This window comes from Cheilinus undulatus, linkage group 2 (assembly GCF_018320785.1).
Source record: "Cheilinus undulatus linkage group 2, ASM1832078v1, whole genome shotgun sequence".
Taxonomy (NCBI): Eukaryota; Metazoa; Chordata; class Actinopteri; order Labriformes; family Labridae; genus Cheilinus; species Cheilinus undulatus.
Genome location: NC_054866.1, coordinates 32,951,309 through 32,970,788, shown reverse-complemented (window position 1 = coordinate 32,970,788; position 19,480 = coordinate 32,951,309). Strand labels below are relative to the sequence as shown.

The following is a 19,480-nucleotide window of genomic DNA, read 5'->3' as shown; positions in this document are numbered from 1 at the left end:
GACACATGCGATTACTATTAATGCCATTAATTTCACAGGCCATTTACTACGCACCCCGCCACACGAGAGGTGGTGAGAGACGTGCCAAGGGTCCAAGAAAACAGGAAGGGGGAAAGGCCACGGATAAGAAAGACTAATTATCGTTTGCGTCGGTCATTATAATCTGTCTTCCTCTCGTGTTACATTCAATTTGCAGATCAAGAACAGGGAGATTTTTTATGCTGTGATCAAGCAAATGGGCCATTATGGTGGAAATGTTTTATGAGCATTTGCAGCTTACTTGATGACCCAGATTAAGGAAGCAGTAAGAGAGACAAATAGGGGAGTAAAGCGTGAAAATTGGTGGGAAAAAATGGTGGAAAGAGACTGTGGAGGAGATGTGAGATGTCTTTTACAAAGGATTAATGCCTATTCACAGTTCTACATAAAAATGTAGAATCTGTACACAGGGGACTGGACTGTCACCATGAAAAGTGTATTTGCTGCTTTTTGTAGTACATTAGGAGCAGGGCTGCAGTCATTGATTATTTTCCTAAACGAGCATTCTATCAGATCACTCTGTTGATTATTTGGGTAATATAATCAAAAATACTGCATGTTCAGCCATTTTTAAATTAACCATTTTTGTTTAATTCCGTTCAATTCCCCATCAAGACTGGTGATGTCATGGGCTCATATATATTCCCTGCTCAAATGAAACCAAGCCAGGACAGAGATGAACAACTTTCTAACGGTCTAAATCAAAAATTCAGTCACATGTAGATCTCAGTAATTTCACACGTTTACAGCAACCTTATTCTAACATATATAGTTGTTTTATGATGCAAAGTTGGGATTTCACTTTACAGGGACTTGAACACCTGTAAATAATTTTAAAATCCTCTACTTTATGCATGAGAGTAATAGTTCACATTCTAGCAACAAATATCATTACGCAGTGTTAATTTAGTCTGAAATTTGAAAAGAACTCTTTTAGTCTTTAAAACAAATTTCTTTTTAGTTTTATCCAGATTCTAACCTTCATTGTTTTAGACTAGTTATGTCGATGAAAATTGAAACACATTTTAGTCCAGTTTTAGTCAATAAAAAGTCCTTACATTTCAGTCTGTGCTTTTGTCAAAGCATTTATTTTGTTCAAGTTATCAGAGGGGGAAAACTATCATGGGTTTTGAATCTCCAACAGTCCGGCACTAACATTTTAGTCTCCTTGATGAAATCTAAACTTACTTTTTAAAATCATAGATCTATTTCTAGCTAGTCTTAGTCTAGTCTTCCACATGGAAAAAAGGGAGTTGTCAAACATTTTGGTCATAGTTTTAGTTGATGAAATTAACACTGGTCTCATGATAACTATGGAAGCTGACGTCTTACATAACAGGAATATAATCTTATTTCAAATGACGTTCACTTGTAATTTTGTCAAACACAGTTTTTGTTTGTAAGTTGATCAACTTTAAAAAGCACCATCCCCTAACCTGGATAGCATTTTTTAAATCTGTAGAATCCTGACTGTATGATGATGAACTCTGACCTTTTTGTCTCTCTGCCTTAGTCACTGTTTGTGGCATTAACATGTTTCTGTTTGATTTGTATCCATCTGTCATCAATATGCAGTCTTCTTTAATGCTCTGGGATGCCAAAATCTTTTTGAAAACATGCTGCAAGCAAGACAAGAGGGCACTGAATTTTGAATAAATAGTAATTTAACACATCATTCAACATGTGCACATGGAGGGGAGCAAGATAGAGAGACAGATGAGAGAAAGCACCGAGAAAGGACTTTGAACCGTGAAGCCTGTTGGAGCTTTTTATAACTCTCAGGTCAATCAGTTAGGTTATGAAATCCTCTGCAGACAAAAACTGATCGCTGTCTCATATGACCACTGAGCACATGCAGCGAACATTTGCACTTTCTTTACTCTCTGTGGAAAACTTTAAGTTTCCTCCTTTTTTCACTTTTCACTGCAACACTACACCACGATCATGCCAGTATAATACCGTAACTGTAAAAATAACAAATTTATCAAATTTATCTGTAATCAAACAATGGGCATGCAAGTGTACAGGACTGATTGAGTTACTCTAACTACTCAAGGAAATGTTTCAGCCTTAATTTGAGGTCCATTCTGTATGGACCAATTGCCTACACAGGACAATCTGGGGAGTAATTTTTCCAGAGTAAAGAATATTTCACTCAAAAATAGTAAAATGTACTCTTTTTTTGGGTATATTTATTACCAGTCACCACCAGAGTTGGAGCAAAAAAAAAAAAAAAACAGAGTAATTTCTGCTGGAGTAAAACTTTAACCACACCTACTTAAATTTCAGCTCTGCTGGTGTCACTCATGGCTGGTCACGGCTGCAGCTTGTTCGCTGTCCCAGCTGCAGCTAATTCTTTGCAATCAAGACCTCCTCACCTGGTGATGAACTTTCAGACACCTGTGTACTACAGCTTCTAATCAGGTAACCTGGCTCCTCTTCAACCTTTGATAATCCAGTGTTTTTTAATGACTTTTTTGTCTAACTCCATTTTGTCCTTTTATTACAGTGTCTCCATCTAACTGCCAGTGATTCTGCCAACCACTGACCAGCTCAGCATCATTTGCACTGTTGTCAAATAAACTTCTTTAAGCTTACTGCCTCATCTTGTGCTCTGCACCTGGGTCCTTGTCATGTTAATCACAATTGTTTCTGTAATATTAGAACGCATTGTCTAATACAAATAAGCAAAACAAAACCTCCTTTGTTGTAATGCCCTTTATAGGTGGAAAGGCAGAATTATCCATCAAGAGAAAATGTAGCTCTTTATATAGACGAAGATTAATCTATTTAGAGTAAGATAAAGTTCTACATAAGTGTTACTGAATTGTAAATGGAGTAGAAATTGTTCCGTAATGAGTAGGAAACATTTCTTAAAGGAATGAAAAACAGCTCTGAAAGGACTAAATATCACTTAGTATTAAACAAAAAACAGCTCTATAATGAGTAAACTAAGGTCTGTGTTACTCTATAGTGAGTACAGTTGCTATAGAGTTGTTTTTATTTTGTTCATTATGGAGTAAATAATCATCATTTAGTTAAATAAAAACACTTTTTAGAGTAAAAACAACTCTTAAAACATTACTCTGTGAGCAGAGTAAATTTTACTCCAAATAGACTGGGACCAAATGTTATATTTTTCAGATTAAAATTTTATTCAATTTGAGTAAAATTTACTCAAGTAAATTTACTGTGTAGCAGCAGGCTTTTGTGTTTGCAAGAGAAGTAGAACCAAAAGCAAGAAGGATGCTTCTTGCTTTCCTGACTCCTATCAGGTGTATTCTGACAATGATTGATTTATCTCTATGAACAGAGGCTTTGTTTGCTCTGAGACTGCCAAAATAAGATTTGCAAATATTGACTAAAACCATGATAAAGCAGTTATTAAGTAGTTTAAACAAAGGTCTTTTGATAAGAGAATCATGCATCGGCCTTTTTAGGGATTAATCAGTGAAACTATTAAAACCTATGTTCATTTTTGATGGCAGTGGGTCACTTTTTTTCTCTCTTGGGCTGTCGGGGGTCTCTGCTTTTCTTAGGTATATGTAAGTGGGGCTCCAAGGAAAAATGGTCGGGAAGCACTGTAATATATAGTATATACTGTATGTGTGTCACCGGCTGGTCCTGCATCATGTGCTGTACTAGAAAATAATTAACACTGAGCATGATTTTAAGGACTTTATATTCACTTTTCAGAGTGCTGATAAAACAGTCTGTAAGGATCAGTCTACACCAGGCTGTGGAGTAACATTACAATATCAGGTTGCTGATTGTTGTCATTTACCGGCTGGATTAATGCATCTGCAGTGAAGGAAGAAGGAGAAAGGCCTTTTTAGCAGATCTCTGTGGCACATATGCTCACTTATTGCTGCTTCATTACATTGAAAATCTGTTCAGGGATTTATTTGCAGTAAGTGTAATAAACTCATTAAGACCAGATGCAACATTCACATGTATGTACACGTAAGACCTTAGACACTAGTGTGCTCTTGCCTTTAAGGCCTGGTGCTATGTCAGTGCATTTTGGATGATTTAATTTTTTTAAGACGCGTGACTGATGGACTGCACATGATTTGCTAAAATACACACTGGAAGGCCATTCAACATTTTTATTTTAGACTCTAGTCCCCACCCAGAGAAGTTAAGAATGAAAACATTTTTTTTAAGTTGACCTCTTACAAAGGCGATGACTGACAAATCAAGCAAGGGGAAAAGACCACACTGACCACAGCAGTATATTATGGCGGCAACTCTGGTTTATGATGCAGTTGCCAAGTGTCAGTGGCTTAGGGTAGGGGCTCCCAAACTTTTCAGCCTGTGACCATCAAAATAACAGCGCCAGAGACCGGGGACCCCACTGTCACTGGAGTTGGTTAAAGCAATGGTTCCCAACCTGGGGTCTGTGGGTGACTTATAGTCTAAAAATATTTCTAAGTTTTGGTTTGTCTGCACTAAAATATTTTATAGAACTATTAAAAAAAATGTTTTAACGCTAACAGATCCTCTTTATTATCATTTTTGTTCCCAGAGTGACCTTAATACACCGTAGTAATAATGGATAGGTTATGCATAGATCTTTTGACAAGAACAAGTAGATGTAGGCCTATTATGTTGGGATTCTGTCAGTGAAAACAACTAAAATTGATGTTTGATTGTATGCTTCTCTTAGATATGAGTGTGTGTGTGTGTGTGTGCGTGTGTGGGGGGGTGTGTGTTTGTGTGCGTGTGTGGGGTGGTGGTGGTGGTGGTGGTGGTGGTGGTGGGTGGGGGGGGCTAAGAAAAAGGTTGGAAAACCAGTGGGTTAAAGCATAGGTTGTTGCACAAAGCATCATGTAGAAATTTACATTTTAAGAAGGTTTTGCCCGTATTTCTGACATAGAAGCAAATATCTCAGTTACTAGCTATGGTCTACTTTTAAATTAAACTCATTTTAAGGATATTATTTAAGAGAATGGATCAAATGTACCACTTTAAATCATCTTAAATTTCCTTTTGTTTTTTTTCTTTTTTGGAAATCAGTCTGCAAACCCTCCTTAGTGTCTACCGACCCCCACTTTGGGAAACACTGGATTAGGGACATCTTTAGGAAGAGGATGATGATGATTTTGATTTCATAGCTAATTTAAAAAAATGTCAGCAAACATAACGACAGAGGCAGTTATTTCAGGGTTTAAGCTCTTAAAATGCTTGTTTTTAATTCTTATCTCTTTCTGCCACTAAGGCTGCAAAATTAAGATTATGGTAACCATTGACATACTTTGCAATTTTTCACAAAACCCTCATGTTCTTGGAGTTTATTTTCAAACATTACTTTTACTTTAGAGGGATTTTTTTAGGCAGCCTTTGGTGTTAATAGGTTTACACCACTAAGATTCCTTTCTTAATGACCCATTAATTACAATCAGTTTGAGTGTGGTTCGGTTGGTGTTACTTGAAGAGTAGAACATGAGATACGAAAGGTCTCCAGGCTGCAGCCAAACACTTTTGTGAGAGCATCCTGTATCATGTTGGTAAGTCTCTCAGCCTGCTGCTGCTATGACTGACAGCAGAGAGCAAGGGAGCAGGAGACAGAGCTGAGCCAGCAATTTAAACTGAGCATTTTTTAATGTGTGAATACTTTGATATACTTGAGGTTAAGAAATTTACTGACAAAATTGAGAATCTACCTTCATTTTTTGCTCGCACAGTGATCATTTAAGAACTTGGTTTGAGTGTTTACTCATGGTGATGAGTTTCCTTCTACCAGGGTGCAGCCTCACAGGCACAAAAACAGCCAATTCAAAGAAATGAGTGATACAAGGGAGGTAGTTAAATGCAAAACTGAATCACTCTGTGGGGAAAAATAGTTCAAGAAATGTTGACTTTTTACCGTACAGATTAAAATATCTCACAGATAAGTAAGTCTTGGCTAGAAATGGCTAGCTGTGAAAAATGGCCATTTTAGTCTGAATAAAGTGGCTGTAATTCCTTAATGGAAAATGTCATAATTTTGTGAAAGCCTTCAAATCAAAGCTGACAGCCTATGCTTCTGTCACATCTTGACTGTTTTATTTCAAATCTACTATATTGATAAATTGAAGCAGAATGATAAAGCCTGTATCATCCAACTAGACAAAGATTGGGCATGGTTTTCTAAAACTGACAAAGTTTAGGAGTCAGATAGGATATGAAACAGGAGGAAGAAATGATAAATTCCCATTAAAGTAGGCTGGGAAACACTGGATTTCAATACATCAGTAGGTGTATGTGATTCAATAATGTAGTATATGCCTTCTAAAAGATAGGTCACTGAAGTGAGGAAGAGTGGAAAAAGTAATAGGATACTCTGAGTAAGTGTTTGAATGTGGATGTGCGTTTGGGGGTTTAGGGGGAGGCTTGTCAATTAACTGGCACCAGAAGTGATGAATGGGCTCACATCTAAGCATGGAGCGAGGAGCAGGAGATGGATGTGGGGTTTAAAAAGGTGGGCTTTGCTGGGGCTGTGCACTGAGTGAAAAACCAAGGAGTTTAATATATCATGAGGGCAAAAAGGGTTGGAGGAGTCAAGTAAAAAAGACTAACAGCTGTCTGTTGCTTGTTTATGGACACTCGCTAAACCGAAAGGGCAAAAGAGAGTGACATCGATCTGTGTTTGCATTAGCATGGTAGCCTGAGAGCACTCAGACGCTGCAATCAGAGACACAGTCAATGAGATGGACGGGACTCACTCGGCCCATCAGTGCTTCTATGTATTTGTGTCTTTGTGTCTTATAAATAAAGTCATAGTAAAGCCGCTTATTATCACCAGTGTGTAAATACATAGGCTCCAGTCCTTCTATCTCTGACTTGGGCCTCCTCAAATCAAAACTTAAGACTTATTTATTCAGGATGGCTTTTAATACCTAGTAGTGCAGTGAGTGTTTCATCCTTTTAGTCTGTATTTATAAATGCTGTTATTTTTACTTCCGCCAAGGAGATTATGTGATTGGGTGGGTTTGTTCATTTGTTCGTTTGTTAGTTTGTTTGTTTTTTAGTTTGTTAGCTTGTTAGCAACATAACTCAAAAAGTCATGGACAGATTTTGATGAAATTTTCAGGAAATGTCAGAAATGGCACAAGGAAGAACTGATTAGATTTTAGGACTGATCCGGATCACCGTCTGGATCCAGGAATTTTTTAAAGGATTCTGTACTATTGGAAGATATCATGAGAGCAGCTGTTTTAATACCCCACAGGGAAGAAGTTTGGCTTTAAAAGGCAAAAACCTCTGGCTCTGATATTTGTTAAGGTCTGAGGTGCAGAAAGCTAGTAAGAGGTGCGAACAGGACTGGACTCTATGTGCAGCTTTGCACGGTGGTCAAATTCTTCATCTTTAAAAAAAAACATCAAAAGTAGACAAAATAATTCAATCTCCTTCAATCTTAAAAATAATGCAGTCTGTATCAGCCTCCCTTATTGGACAGCATGTTTGCAGAGCTGAGTTGATGCTGCAGTTGCACTGGTGTGCGCTCCGCCATGCGTCTTTTATATGATGTTTCTCCCCATTCTACAGAGGGTTCAATGTACCATATTTAACTCATGTATTGCATCGTATTATGACATTTCCCTGCTGTAATTATAGATTGATCGTGATAAATGACAGAAATTTTGTATTTGAAATACACAAATATTTCAAAATTAATATTAACAAATATCCATCTTTTTCCCTAAACGTCTCACGGGTCTGATTACAGGCCTGCTGATTACACCTGCTGGTACCGGACCTGGCCCGCAGGCCATCATTTGGGGATGGCTAGTGTAAAGTTACGGCAGTTTGTTTACAGGTGCAGAAGAAGAATTTCTTCTTCTACGGCAAATTGTCAGTAGATTTAACTGGTGTGACGAAACAGAGCATGTCAGATAATTTGTATTCAGATCCGATTGAAATGCATGAGCACGTGTATCTGAATCAGATTCACAAGGAGTGGACTGAGGCTGGAGTCAGTGGATCAAGAACCACCACCCACAGACAAGTCCAGGAAATGGGTTTCAAGTCTCCTGTTCCTAGCGTCAAGCCAGTCTTGAATCACAGACAACTTCATCAGTGTCTCACCTGGGCTAAGGAGAAAAAGAACTGAATCATTGACCCCAGAGGTCCCAGAGTCTGGAGGAAGATCAGGGAAGCACAAAATTCAAGATGCTCAAAGTCCAGTGTTTTTCAGTCTTCACAGTCAGTGATGTTTTGGGATGCCATATCATCTGCGGCCCACTGTGCTTTATCAAGTCCAGAGCTAACACTGACAGCCATCTACCAGGGGATTTTAGAGTCCTTCATGCTTCCTGCTGAGAAGATTTAAGGAGATACTGATTTCCTTTTCCAGCAGGACTTGGCATCTGCCCACTGTGAAGCCAAAACTACCTGAAACTTGTTTGCTAAAAATGGTGTTACTGTGTTTGATTGGCCAGGCAACTTGTCTGACCTAAACCCTACCAAAAGTCTCTGGGGTGATTTCAATGAGCGTAATTTTTCAGGGGTCAACATTTCTGTATTATAAATATTTTTTTTGGACTGGTGTTTTGTGATATTCTAATATTTTGAGATAGTGGAGTTTTGATTTTTGTGAGCTGTATGCACAATATCAGATATTTGCTAATATCTGATATGCCGTTATTTACAAATTCATTTTGGCCGATACTGATATATAAATGTAGCTCAGACCTAAAGCTTCAGTCCTTAAAATACACATTAAGTTTAAGCATGAACAAAGAAACAAACTCCAGTAATGAAAACACACTTTATTGTTTAAGCTGATATAAGTCTGTTAGTCCAGCATAAAACTCTACGACTGTATCTGTACATAAAGCTGATATTTTCAACTTTTAACTTTTGAGCTAATATCATGCATCCCTAAAAAGGCCTATAGCAGCAGGCCTGGAATTGCCAGGGCAGGCCTGCCTTGATTTGCTGGTTTTATTCATCCCAATTCTTGTTAGCTGTGATGAAATATGTGTTCATTTAAAGTAAGCTACAGTTAGCTATATTTTTTTTTATATGTTTTCTGCTCCATCTACTTGTTGACAACTCATTCTCACTCTCTTTCTCCTCTAATTCTTCCGTTTTTTCCCCCACATTTTCGGTGACAAAAATGTTCTTTAAACCTCAAAAGGGTTAAGTTAAAGTCACAAATCTAATATATGTAACACTATTAAACCTTAAAGCATATAATACCATGGCTTTATGCTTTTGCCCATGCTCTCCTGCGATAGATGGAGGTGCTTTACGAGAATAAGAGTACAGATGGCACTAATTTTCAAAAGCAGATCCCTTAAAGGAAATGAAAGGAAGATAAAGGTGCGTGGGTCACACACAGCTTCTCTGTGAGTCAGTCTGAAATACTTGTCTTTAATCTCCTGCAGGTACCTGACATCTTTGGAAGCAGTGCATATAATGTCCTCATGACTGTGCAATGAAGGTCAGGCAGACCCACACATACTGGCACTCTAACACAGGTTATTTGGGAATCTGTACTCCAACTCAATTTGTTTGAAAATCTCTTCAGAGAAGCTTCACAAACAACCAATAACTGATCTTTGGTCCCTTTTTATTTGCCTTTAAAGAGATCATCTAGGTGTAAATTATGGACATCTTCAAATCTTTTTTGTAAACATACATGCATGCATACACATAACTCCTCCTCAAAAATGTTCACACAAAGACAAACAAACAAACACTAAAAAATAAACAGAAAGAGCTTTCTGATTTATTAAAATTCTGTGGCCTATTGCTGGTATTTGGGAGAAGGGAGCTTGTTCTGGCAGGGATATATCAAAACTATTGATTTAGCATTTCCTCCCATGTTCTGTAAGAGACAGACAGCGGGGGCGAGGCTGAAGGTCCTCCAGAACTGCATGAGGCTTTCTAAAGGACGGCTCTAATGCATGTTCCCCATTGATCTGCTGCCTAAATGTGATGTCCAGGCTCCAAAGGTCTGATATGTGCACCCATACTAGGGCTAGCAGGATGCACTAACTAATAATGTTTTCCATTGATCGATAAGTCCCTCCATTGGTTGGTCTTTGACTTGATGTCTCTCCCTTAAGGTGCTCGTGTGATCTAAATTTCTCTGTGAGCTTCATGAGAAATGGACAAACTAAATGGCAAAAACAAACCTAACAAAGAATTAGCAGAGAAACCACAAAACTGTTCTATGAGGCCATCTGTGGCTCCAGAAGGGAGTCGATCACCAATAGGCTTCAGATGAAAATGGTAACCTTTACATCAGAATCAAACAGTGATACAATCAGGAACACAACCAGTGGACTCCAAAGCTTACACCTTCATTTATGCTAACTATGCCTAAAGATGAATTTGTCAGAGCAATGATACTGCAGTTAAAGTTATGCACAATAAGGGGCATGTTTGCCTTAAGTGACAAGCTGATTGTAAAGATGTAAACCCAACTGATTTAGTCACAAAACTTAACCTCTCGTTTAGGTAATTGTTGTTGGTGCCTTTTTAAAGCAAATATCTTACAAATGGCTAGCCTGACACGCCAGATGGACTGTTTCACATACTTAAGGCATGGTACACATAGATCCATCGGGGCAACAGCTCATACATGGTGACTGGATAGAAGGGCAGAACAGTTGAAATGAACAAAAATAAAAACTTGGAGGGCAACTGGACATTTTGTCTGTCATATTTATTACAGGGTAATTAAAGAAACAAAGTATGACATAGTAAGTGTGCTCCCTCCTGGGTAATAAACTACATAATGCGAGCAGCCAATATTGTTGTTGACTATCAGTGGAGCCAGATGGTAAATTCAACTCTAGCTGAAGCCAGTCGGGAGAAGATTAAAAGCATCTTTTCCACTAGAAAAGCTTTCAGTGCAGCTGTTTCCTCCTCTTTATAAGAAAATGTGCACTACAAAACACTGTAAGTCTGTAACAGTAAAAGGTAAAATTAATTGAGTTGTGTTTACTTAAAAATCTAAACCAGCTATTTAATTTAAGTTAACAATACTCAAACAATTTAAGTATTCTTTGTCAGTGAACTCAAATTATTTGACTATCACCCCTTAATCTGCATAGTTTTCCCAGAATGGCTTTTGGAATTAAACCCTTTTGCACCATGAGTGAAGTTACCAACTCAGTTAAAGAGGTCCTGCCTCTGGGGGGAAATGCCAGTGCTGAGTATCTGGAAAGCTGAACTTAATGACAGTGTCACAAACAGTGTTGGGGTAATCTAAAGAAACCCATTATCAGTTACTTTCTAAAAATTTTAATGAGTTACATTACTTAGTTACCTAGAGCAGAAAGTTACTAGTTACACTACTAGTTACATGACTTTTGCATTACTATGTGTCACCTGAGATATTTTGTTGACTTGATTGTCAATAAAAATACAATGCTTAACCCTACATATTCCCACATTAGTGTATTATTATGCAATGGCAATATTTAATGCAGTATATGGTGAAAGCATACGTGAGTGATGTCAACACAAGAAGTGATGGTACAAGAGAGGAACTAGAGCAAGAGTCAGCAACCTGCAGCTTCGGAGCTGCATTTGGCTCTTCGGCCCCTTGTAAGTGGCTCTCTGCAGCTATGACAGAAATGTTTTTTTTTTTACATTAAAAAAATACATTTTTCAGAATGCTATATTGAGATAGTGCAGCTTTTTAAATTCATGTTTAACTTTCTGAAAATTTGTATTTATCAACTTAGATGTGCATCATGTCGTGCGTCTACAGCACAGCACATATCAGAGCTTTCCTGTCTTGAAGGTATGGACGCGGTCATGTCAAGAGTGACACCTGAAGCAGGAGTTTTGTGCACATCACATGAGGTATTTTTTTCAGAATCTGGTTTAACACAGCAAGAGGGACAGAGGAAATATGAGAAAGACGATCAACTTTGATACATTTCATATTAAACCATTGCGTCCATCAGACTCTAGGAGAACCAAAGTAGTGTCAGCGGAGAATATGATAACATTAACAAAAGCATTAAAAACCAAGACACGTTCACATTTAACAGCATCAGTAAGGTGAACAAAGAGAGAAAGGAAGACAAAGGATCAACAGTGGGCAGTTTGAGCCAAATAAACAGGTAAGCTCATGTTTTATTGTTATTGTCCACGTCTTCATTATTATTTATGAATTTGATGACGATTTAGATATTTTGGCATGTAATGACTGAAAAAGGTACAAAGTATGAGTGGGCATTTGTGTCGTTAAAGATGAGATTGTTGATGTTTAAAAAATCTCATGTGTGTTAATGTGGAGCTGTCCATGGTGCTGACTGGCATCTGTCACTTATAGAGAGTGAAGGAGGGAGAAAGGCTGTAACCAGCTCATTCTGCTCTCCTGCGGATATTTGGAGTGATTACCATGATTGTTTCTGTATGTCACACCAATGTTGACAACAAAGTTGTGAAAATCAGACCACAACAGCACCTCACAGACAAATATGTCAAGAACAGGCCCACAATAGGTAACACTTCCTCTATGATATGTTGCCATGTGCCTATTTATCTCAGTTTTGTGTTTACTGTTGGCTGATTTTGAAAATCAAGCTTTAGCTGCTTGATAGGTGTCAGAATCATGCAGTTATCTTGAGCATCACTCAAGCTCTGGGGGTCTTTACTAGCTTTGTGTTAGCGGGCTGCCTTTGCAGGTGTCTGGACAGTACTGATGCAGAGTTCACGGCAGCAGAAAGTTGTTTCTGGCCTGGTCAGTTTAATTGTCACATTCTTGTCCTTTATGTGCAACAAATCCAAAGTAGTGCTCATTTCTCCACATGTCTAACAATGTCCTTATTTGAACCACTTCACTGTTTTCCTCTTCCTCCTCCATGGACTTGCATCAATGTGTCCCTCACCTGAAGCGGTGAGTGTTGCGTGAGCACACATTAAAAGGGGCACTTGATTTGTTTTCCCTTTCTCTTATTTTACAGTAACTGTTATGTGATTACTCAGTGAGCAGAAGTAACGCGTTACAATACTGCGTTACGTACTAATGTAATGTCATGTCACTAACACATTAGTTACTTTGTACCACACTACACCCAACACTGGTCACTAGCAGCCATTGTTGCATATGGTTGCTGAAGTTAGCCTACCTAAGGTTGAATGGTAGCCCAAAACTTCTTAAAAAAAGTTTTTTTCAGTGAGTATTACTTAAATGTTTTAAGGTAATTGGTTACCTTTACTATTTTGAGCTCTATGAACATATCAGGGTTCACAGTGCAATAAAAAATTAGCTTGAGATAATTAATTTGACACAAGTATAACATGCTTAACAAAAAAGATGGCATCATTACTTATCACTAAGTGTTTAAATGTAGTTCATTTAAAATAAAAAAGGAATTTAAAATTAGTTGAGCTAAGTTTACCTGTTATTTCTGAGGCAAAGAGTTTCCACTTTTTTAAGAAGGCTCAACGCATTTTATTTTACAGTGTAATCTCTTTACTGGCACCCATTGTTTACAGGCTTGCAGTAAAATTACACCACACCTGTCACTCCTGGCCTCTTTTCCTCCAATGAGATTGACTGGTCCAGTCATTCAGTGACTGGGAACAAATGTTTGAAGTTTTGACAGATGGATCCACCTGTCCTAGTCCAATCTGGACTATCTTTTGACTAGGTAAACCAATAGCTATAATCCTGTGGATTGCTTTTGCATGAACAAGCATTTCAAGAGTTCAAGCTCCAGTGGTTAAAATCTGGTGTTACTCAAATTATTTTATCAATCAGCAGAAATCTGTCTGTGCCTTATTTTTGAGCTCATTCAATATCAGCTATTCATTTATTTATACACCCTCAGCTTTCATCCAGATTATAAGTCATAAAGTCCAGATCAGTGGAGGACTGCAGTGATGTTTGTCCTTCTGTAACTTTGCCCTATCTCCACACGGGTCTCTGGAGCTCAGTCAGAGTGACCATTGGGGTCTTGGTCAACTCTCTCACTAAGGCCCTTTTCCCCCGATTGCTCAGTTTGGCTGTTGTTGGAGGAATCCATTTATTCTACCACAACTGGGCTCAAAACAAGGTGAGGAAACATCTTAGCAATGATCCTGAGAAACAGAAGGCACCTGAGCTAAATTTCAAGTGTTGTTGCAAAGGCTCTGAATACTTACGTAATTGAGATATTTCAGCTTTTTACTTTAAATAAGTTTTCAAAAGTTTCTAAAATTCAGATTTCACTTTGTCATTATGGGGTAATGAGTTTAGACTAAGGAGATAAAAAAAATCAATTAAAAGAGTGTTGCATCAGGCTACAACATAAGAAAATTGAAAAAAAAAACAAAAAAAAAAAAAAACAAAGGGGTTTTGCATACTTTCTGATTGCAATGTTTGCCCACTGTGTCACACACAGTACTGTGTTTTGCACAGTTATTTGTGTGGCAGAATGTCTTTGCCCTTCCCGTTACTGTATTGTAAAATGTGGTGAATATGATGCACTGATGTTGAAAGGTAAGTGTTTCATGCCTCAACTGCGTTTTCGTGCTTGTGTCTCAACTGCCGGTATTGCATACACTATATGTATACTATGCTATAAAATAAATTCAAGAAATAAGTGCCAAAAACAAGATGATTTAATGACAAATTGCAGAATAAACACAAACTACATAACAGAGTGTTAGTGTTTAAAATTTCATGGGAGAGGATCCCAAAACTATAATTATGGCAGTAATTTACTTATTTACTTTACTTATCTTTTAAGTTTCAAATGAAGTGTTATGCTATTGGTACTTAAAGCACATTTTAAAGAACTTCTGTCATGTGTGATAATGGCCATTTTAAAAAGACACTTTGTAGTTTATTTGAGAGATCCATCTTTTCTCCCGTTGTCTTTTATAATTGCACTTGAATGAGATATACAGTGATTTATTTCAAAAACGCAGAGCATGCTATATTTCTTTCCAGATTACTCAATTAATTAACAGAATAAATAACAGAATACTCAATTACAAAAATGCCTTGGTATATAGGCTGCAGCAAACTTTTTGCATAGAAATAGGTAATAAAAAGCGGGTTATGCACCGGATTTTATTTTTGATAAAACCAGTAGCTCCTCTCCAGACACCCTCTAATCCAAATTTAGCCATGTATTGCTCTGGGAAACCAGCCTAGTGGCAACTAAAAGCTTAAAAAACCTTCTTGCCTAAACTGTGGGTCACGTCTGAGTGGTATGTCCATAATAAGACAGTACTAGTCCTAAAGTGTAAAAAAAAAAAAAAAAAAAAAAAAAAAACTCACTGAGACAGCTGTGTCCATAGTGCACCATGAAGTCAGCTCCCAGAGCTCTGGCGGTGAAATCGTCCACACAACAGGCGCCATATGTCACATCCCCCATCACGATTGTATCTGCCTCCGTGAACCTGCAAAGAACAGACAACACATAGGCAGTAATCAGTGCTGTCCCAGACCATATACACATCCTGCCATTTATTACCACACAATCAATACACATAGCATGCCAGGCACGGTGTGATTATGTGAGAGCTGAATAAGATCAATGGCCATCCACTTGCTACAGATAGAGAACACTATATAGTGTCTAACAGTGATGTCAGTCAATGACTGACTCAAAGCCTATCAGGCTGACACTGTTATTCTTTGGCTCCTTCTGACCTGCAGCAAGAGGTCCCAGTGTTGCACAAGCTGTCTGGCAGTTAAAGCTCTGCCAGGTAAGGGTTAATGGGTCAGCAGTCCGGGCCTCAGACCAGCCGCAGGTTTATCTTTGCTTTTGAATTACAGATCGTTTGCCTGGAAATAGCAGAAACTGCCTCAGCAACAGTTAGTATCTGTAGCATAAGAATAAACCATTCAGACTAGATGCTTAACACCACAAATAGGTTGAACGAGTGAAGCACAGACCATGTGGGCCAATCACTCCACTTTGTGCTTTTAATAGGAAAAAGAATCATGACCTTCTTGAAAGGAAGACCGGCAAATTACACAAGCATCTGCAGACCCAGATCTGTTAGAATGAATTGCCAACGCACAGAAAACAAGCGCTTTCTTTTATTGCCCTTTACAGGCGAATAAAATGCTAAATAAACCCATAAAGGCTAAGTGAAATGAATAAAGTCTCAGAGTAACAGGGAGGAAGTGCAAATGAACAGAAGCTCGAGGCATTGCAGGGGAGGGAAGATGGGGAGACGAGGGGGTGGTTGCAAATGTTGGTTGTTGCCAGGTATTTGTGGCTGTATTCTGACAGATTTAGGCTACACATAAGGGGGAGAATAGAGATGAGACGGAGGGCTTGGGGAGAAGAGGGAAAGTGATAAACAGACATGGCTGCACACAGAACAGCATCAGCAGCAAGCAACACATTTCTAAGTAATGTGTCTCCTGCTGCCCAATCTTTCAACCCACATCCACTCTGTTTATTTCTTGCTCCGCTCCTCACAAGGGGCTTCACACAAAGTTTCTGTTTAGCCTTTCCCTCCTCATTTTCTCTGATGGAATCTCTGCTTTGCACACTCTCTGGGCTCCTCATCATCTTCTCCTCGTTTTTCTATGTTGTCTCTCCCTATTTCGCTGTCCCCTTCTCCTCTAATAGCTGCTCTTGAGTGAGGGGCAGTGCAGGCCAGCTGAGCCCTGGAATAAACAGGCAGAGCAACTTTATCTGGTGATAAAACATTTGCCTTTAGAGATTTTAATCAATTACCCCTTCTTTTGACAAGGTGTTAATTCTGCAGACAAGTTAGTCTTTGCACTGTGTACATGTGTGTTTGCAGCAGGACAGCAGGAAGGTAATTACGGTGCACTGAAAGAAATATAATCACATGGTAAATTTGAAGGCTGCAGAGTTTAAACTAGTTTGCTCAATCGCTGCGGCCCATTGTTCTCTCATCACAGTCCGATGATTTTGTTTGGAGTTGCATAAAGGTGCATCAACCTTTCAGCTAAAAATATCCCCACCATCCCCACCTTCCACTTAGAGCATTCCCAGAAATCACTGCGGACCATACAGAACTATCTGCAATGCAAAACACAGCACTACAGAATATTACTGCATTTAATCAGCCATCTATCTGCCAGAAATACCATTATCATGTTATCGTCATTGGCACTGCAATGCATATTCATTTATTTGTAGGGTGACTAAACTGAAATTTCATGGTCATAAATGCTAAAAATGCGATTAAGAGGCCCCATAAGAGATGTGTTACTACTGGGAAATGGGCATAGTAATTACTGGGCGATGTATAGTCCTGTATCCCTCTGGGGGACAGAGGGAAAAGAAGGAAGACAGGATAAAAGGGCTTCAGTGTTAATCAAATCCTATTTCTAACACAAGCAGTCTTACATAGGATATATTATACAGCTAGCGGTTATGTATACAGCTCCTTATTTTCATTTATTCCATTCTCCATCTCCTAAAACTCTCATTTCTTAAACTCTGATATCAGTCATTTCCCTGTTTCCTCTCTGTATATCAGCACCGGTTTCCCCCTCATCTCAGGGTGCTCGCTCAGTTCAGCCATTCCTACTGAAATGTCATTAAGATCTAATTAAGATGTCAGGGAAGTTTGTGAGCTCCATAACGGCCTGTGTTAATTAGCTCTTTAGCATACAGCTCAATATGTGTGAGAAATCGTGGATTGATTGGAATCGCTGTTACAAAAACTGAAGCATTAGTGTGAGGGTGTATGTGTGTGCTGCAAACACAAGCGTAGGAGCAGACTGCGAAATACAGTATGTATCTATCTACACAATGCCAGCATGAGTGCATACTCTCACACCACTTTGGAGCCAGCTGATTGTATCGCTGTTCATCAGCATGTTAAGCAGCTCATATGTTTCATATAAATAGCCTCTAACTGCTCTCCAGTATTGTTGTTGTGGAAGCAGACTGATCTTTCTGCTCCTCTCCTCTGGAGATGATATACTTTCCTGACTTAGACAGGGATTTCTTCTCATGTCTGCATAAAAGACAAACTTGTTGGTACCAGTGTTTTACAGCTTTATGGAGATGCTGCAGGAGAAAGTGAAATAAAATGCTTCTTCTGCTTTGAACCATCCTATTTGCACTAAAAAGTCAGCTTTTTGCAGATGACACTAAACTGTGAATGATAATTACACGGCTCTGTTTAACAAACAGGCTTCTACTTTTGCTCCACATTGCTTTTCTATTTAATGTTTCGGTATTTTGAGGGAGGCTGTATGTAATTCTCACTCTGCTATTCAGTTTAGCTCATAAAAAAAACAAGTTTATAAGGTTCGTCAAAGGACACCTTTAAAATCAAAAGTTCTGCAAGCGGGTCTTCATGAATAATGACTTGGTGAAAAAATGAGCTGTTTTTAGTGCACATGGTTTATGGTTCTGGGTGGCACTTCTGTTAGCAGCACATTTATTCAGTATTTATTCTTTTCAGGAGGAAGAAGGCTTCTGACTGAATTTCAAGTAATGGTACTTTGCATTCATATATTTCAAATATTCATACCTGGAGGGTCCCAATTACAAAATGAGTCCTTGACTTAAACAGTTGAGTTTCATAACTCTCCGAGCTCACATGGAAAAAGCTCCCTCAAAGTTTAAAGTTTTACTCTGACGCAGGGCAACTCAGAGTTCACAGAAATCAATGATTTTATCCACGTTATGAGCTACACTTGTTTGAAGCATTATATTGCTGTTTTCACAGACACACTCCAGAAATCCTGGGAAAACTTCAGTTGAACTGCCTCTGAAATCTGTCTGAGTTGGTTGCTCACTTGTAAACACTCTCACCTTACAGCGGAAGACTACTCCAGATAGACAGAAGGGTAAAGACATCTAATGTATGGCAAAAAAAATGTTCACTATGTGGCATTATGCTGAGGATTTTTGTCTTCTTAATAATACTGTCTATAATTAGACAGATCAACAAGAGAGTGGAGAACAAAAAACAATAAAACTGTTTAATTCATGAAGGGAGGTTGCACTGATCAAGTGCAAACAGTTTATGGTCATGAGCCAGTCTCAGTACAGCACCTAGAAAAAGTATTAACACCTGGATATGTGTGCAGTGTTTGGTGTCCGCCAAACATAGCATCTTGTCTGATGGCCAAAAAGCACAATGTGAGTCTCATCAGACCAAAGAACTTTCTTCCACTTGACCACAGAGTCTCCCACATGCCATTTGGTGAACTCTTGTGGACATGTACTATACTTTTTTTCAATATGCTACTCCCTTAGCAATTTGACTGTTGAAGAACCTGGACAACAATTGTTGGATGCAGAGTCTCTCCCATCTCAGCTGCTGAAGCTTGTAGCTCCTTCAGAGTGGCCACAGGTGTCTTGGTGGCCTTTCTCACCAGTCACCTTCTTGCACGGTCACTCAGTTTGTGAGGACAGCCTGATCTATGCAGATTTATACATGTGACATCTTCCTCCCATTTCTTGATGATGGATTCAACTGATCTCTGGAGGATGTTCAATACCTTGAAAGTTTTTTTGTATCCATCACCTGACGTATACTTTTATAT

General features: G+C 38.6%; 1 protein-coding gene across 2 annotated transcripts in view; it reads right to left on the bottom strand.

Annotated features, from left to right (window-relative positions):
• dph1 (diphthamide biosynthesis 1) overlaps nt 1-19,480 on the bottom strand; it is a 119,571-nt gene that overhangs the window by 37,652 nt on the left and 62,439 nt on the right. For both annotated transcript variants that reach the window (XM_041797790.1, XM_041797799.1), the window contains one exon: nt 15,263-15,384. In XM_041797790.1, coding sequence (XP_041653724.1) covers nt 15,263-15,384 — 122 coding nt within the window. The remainder of the gene's footprint in view (nt 1-15,262; nt 15,385-19,480) is intronic.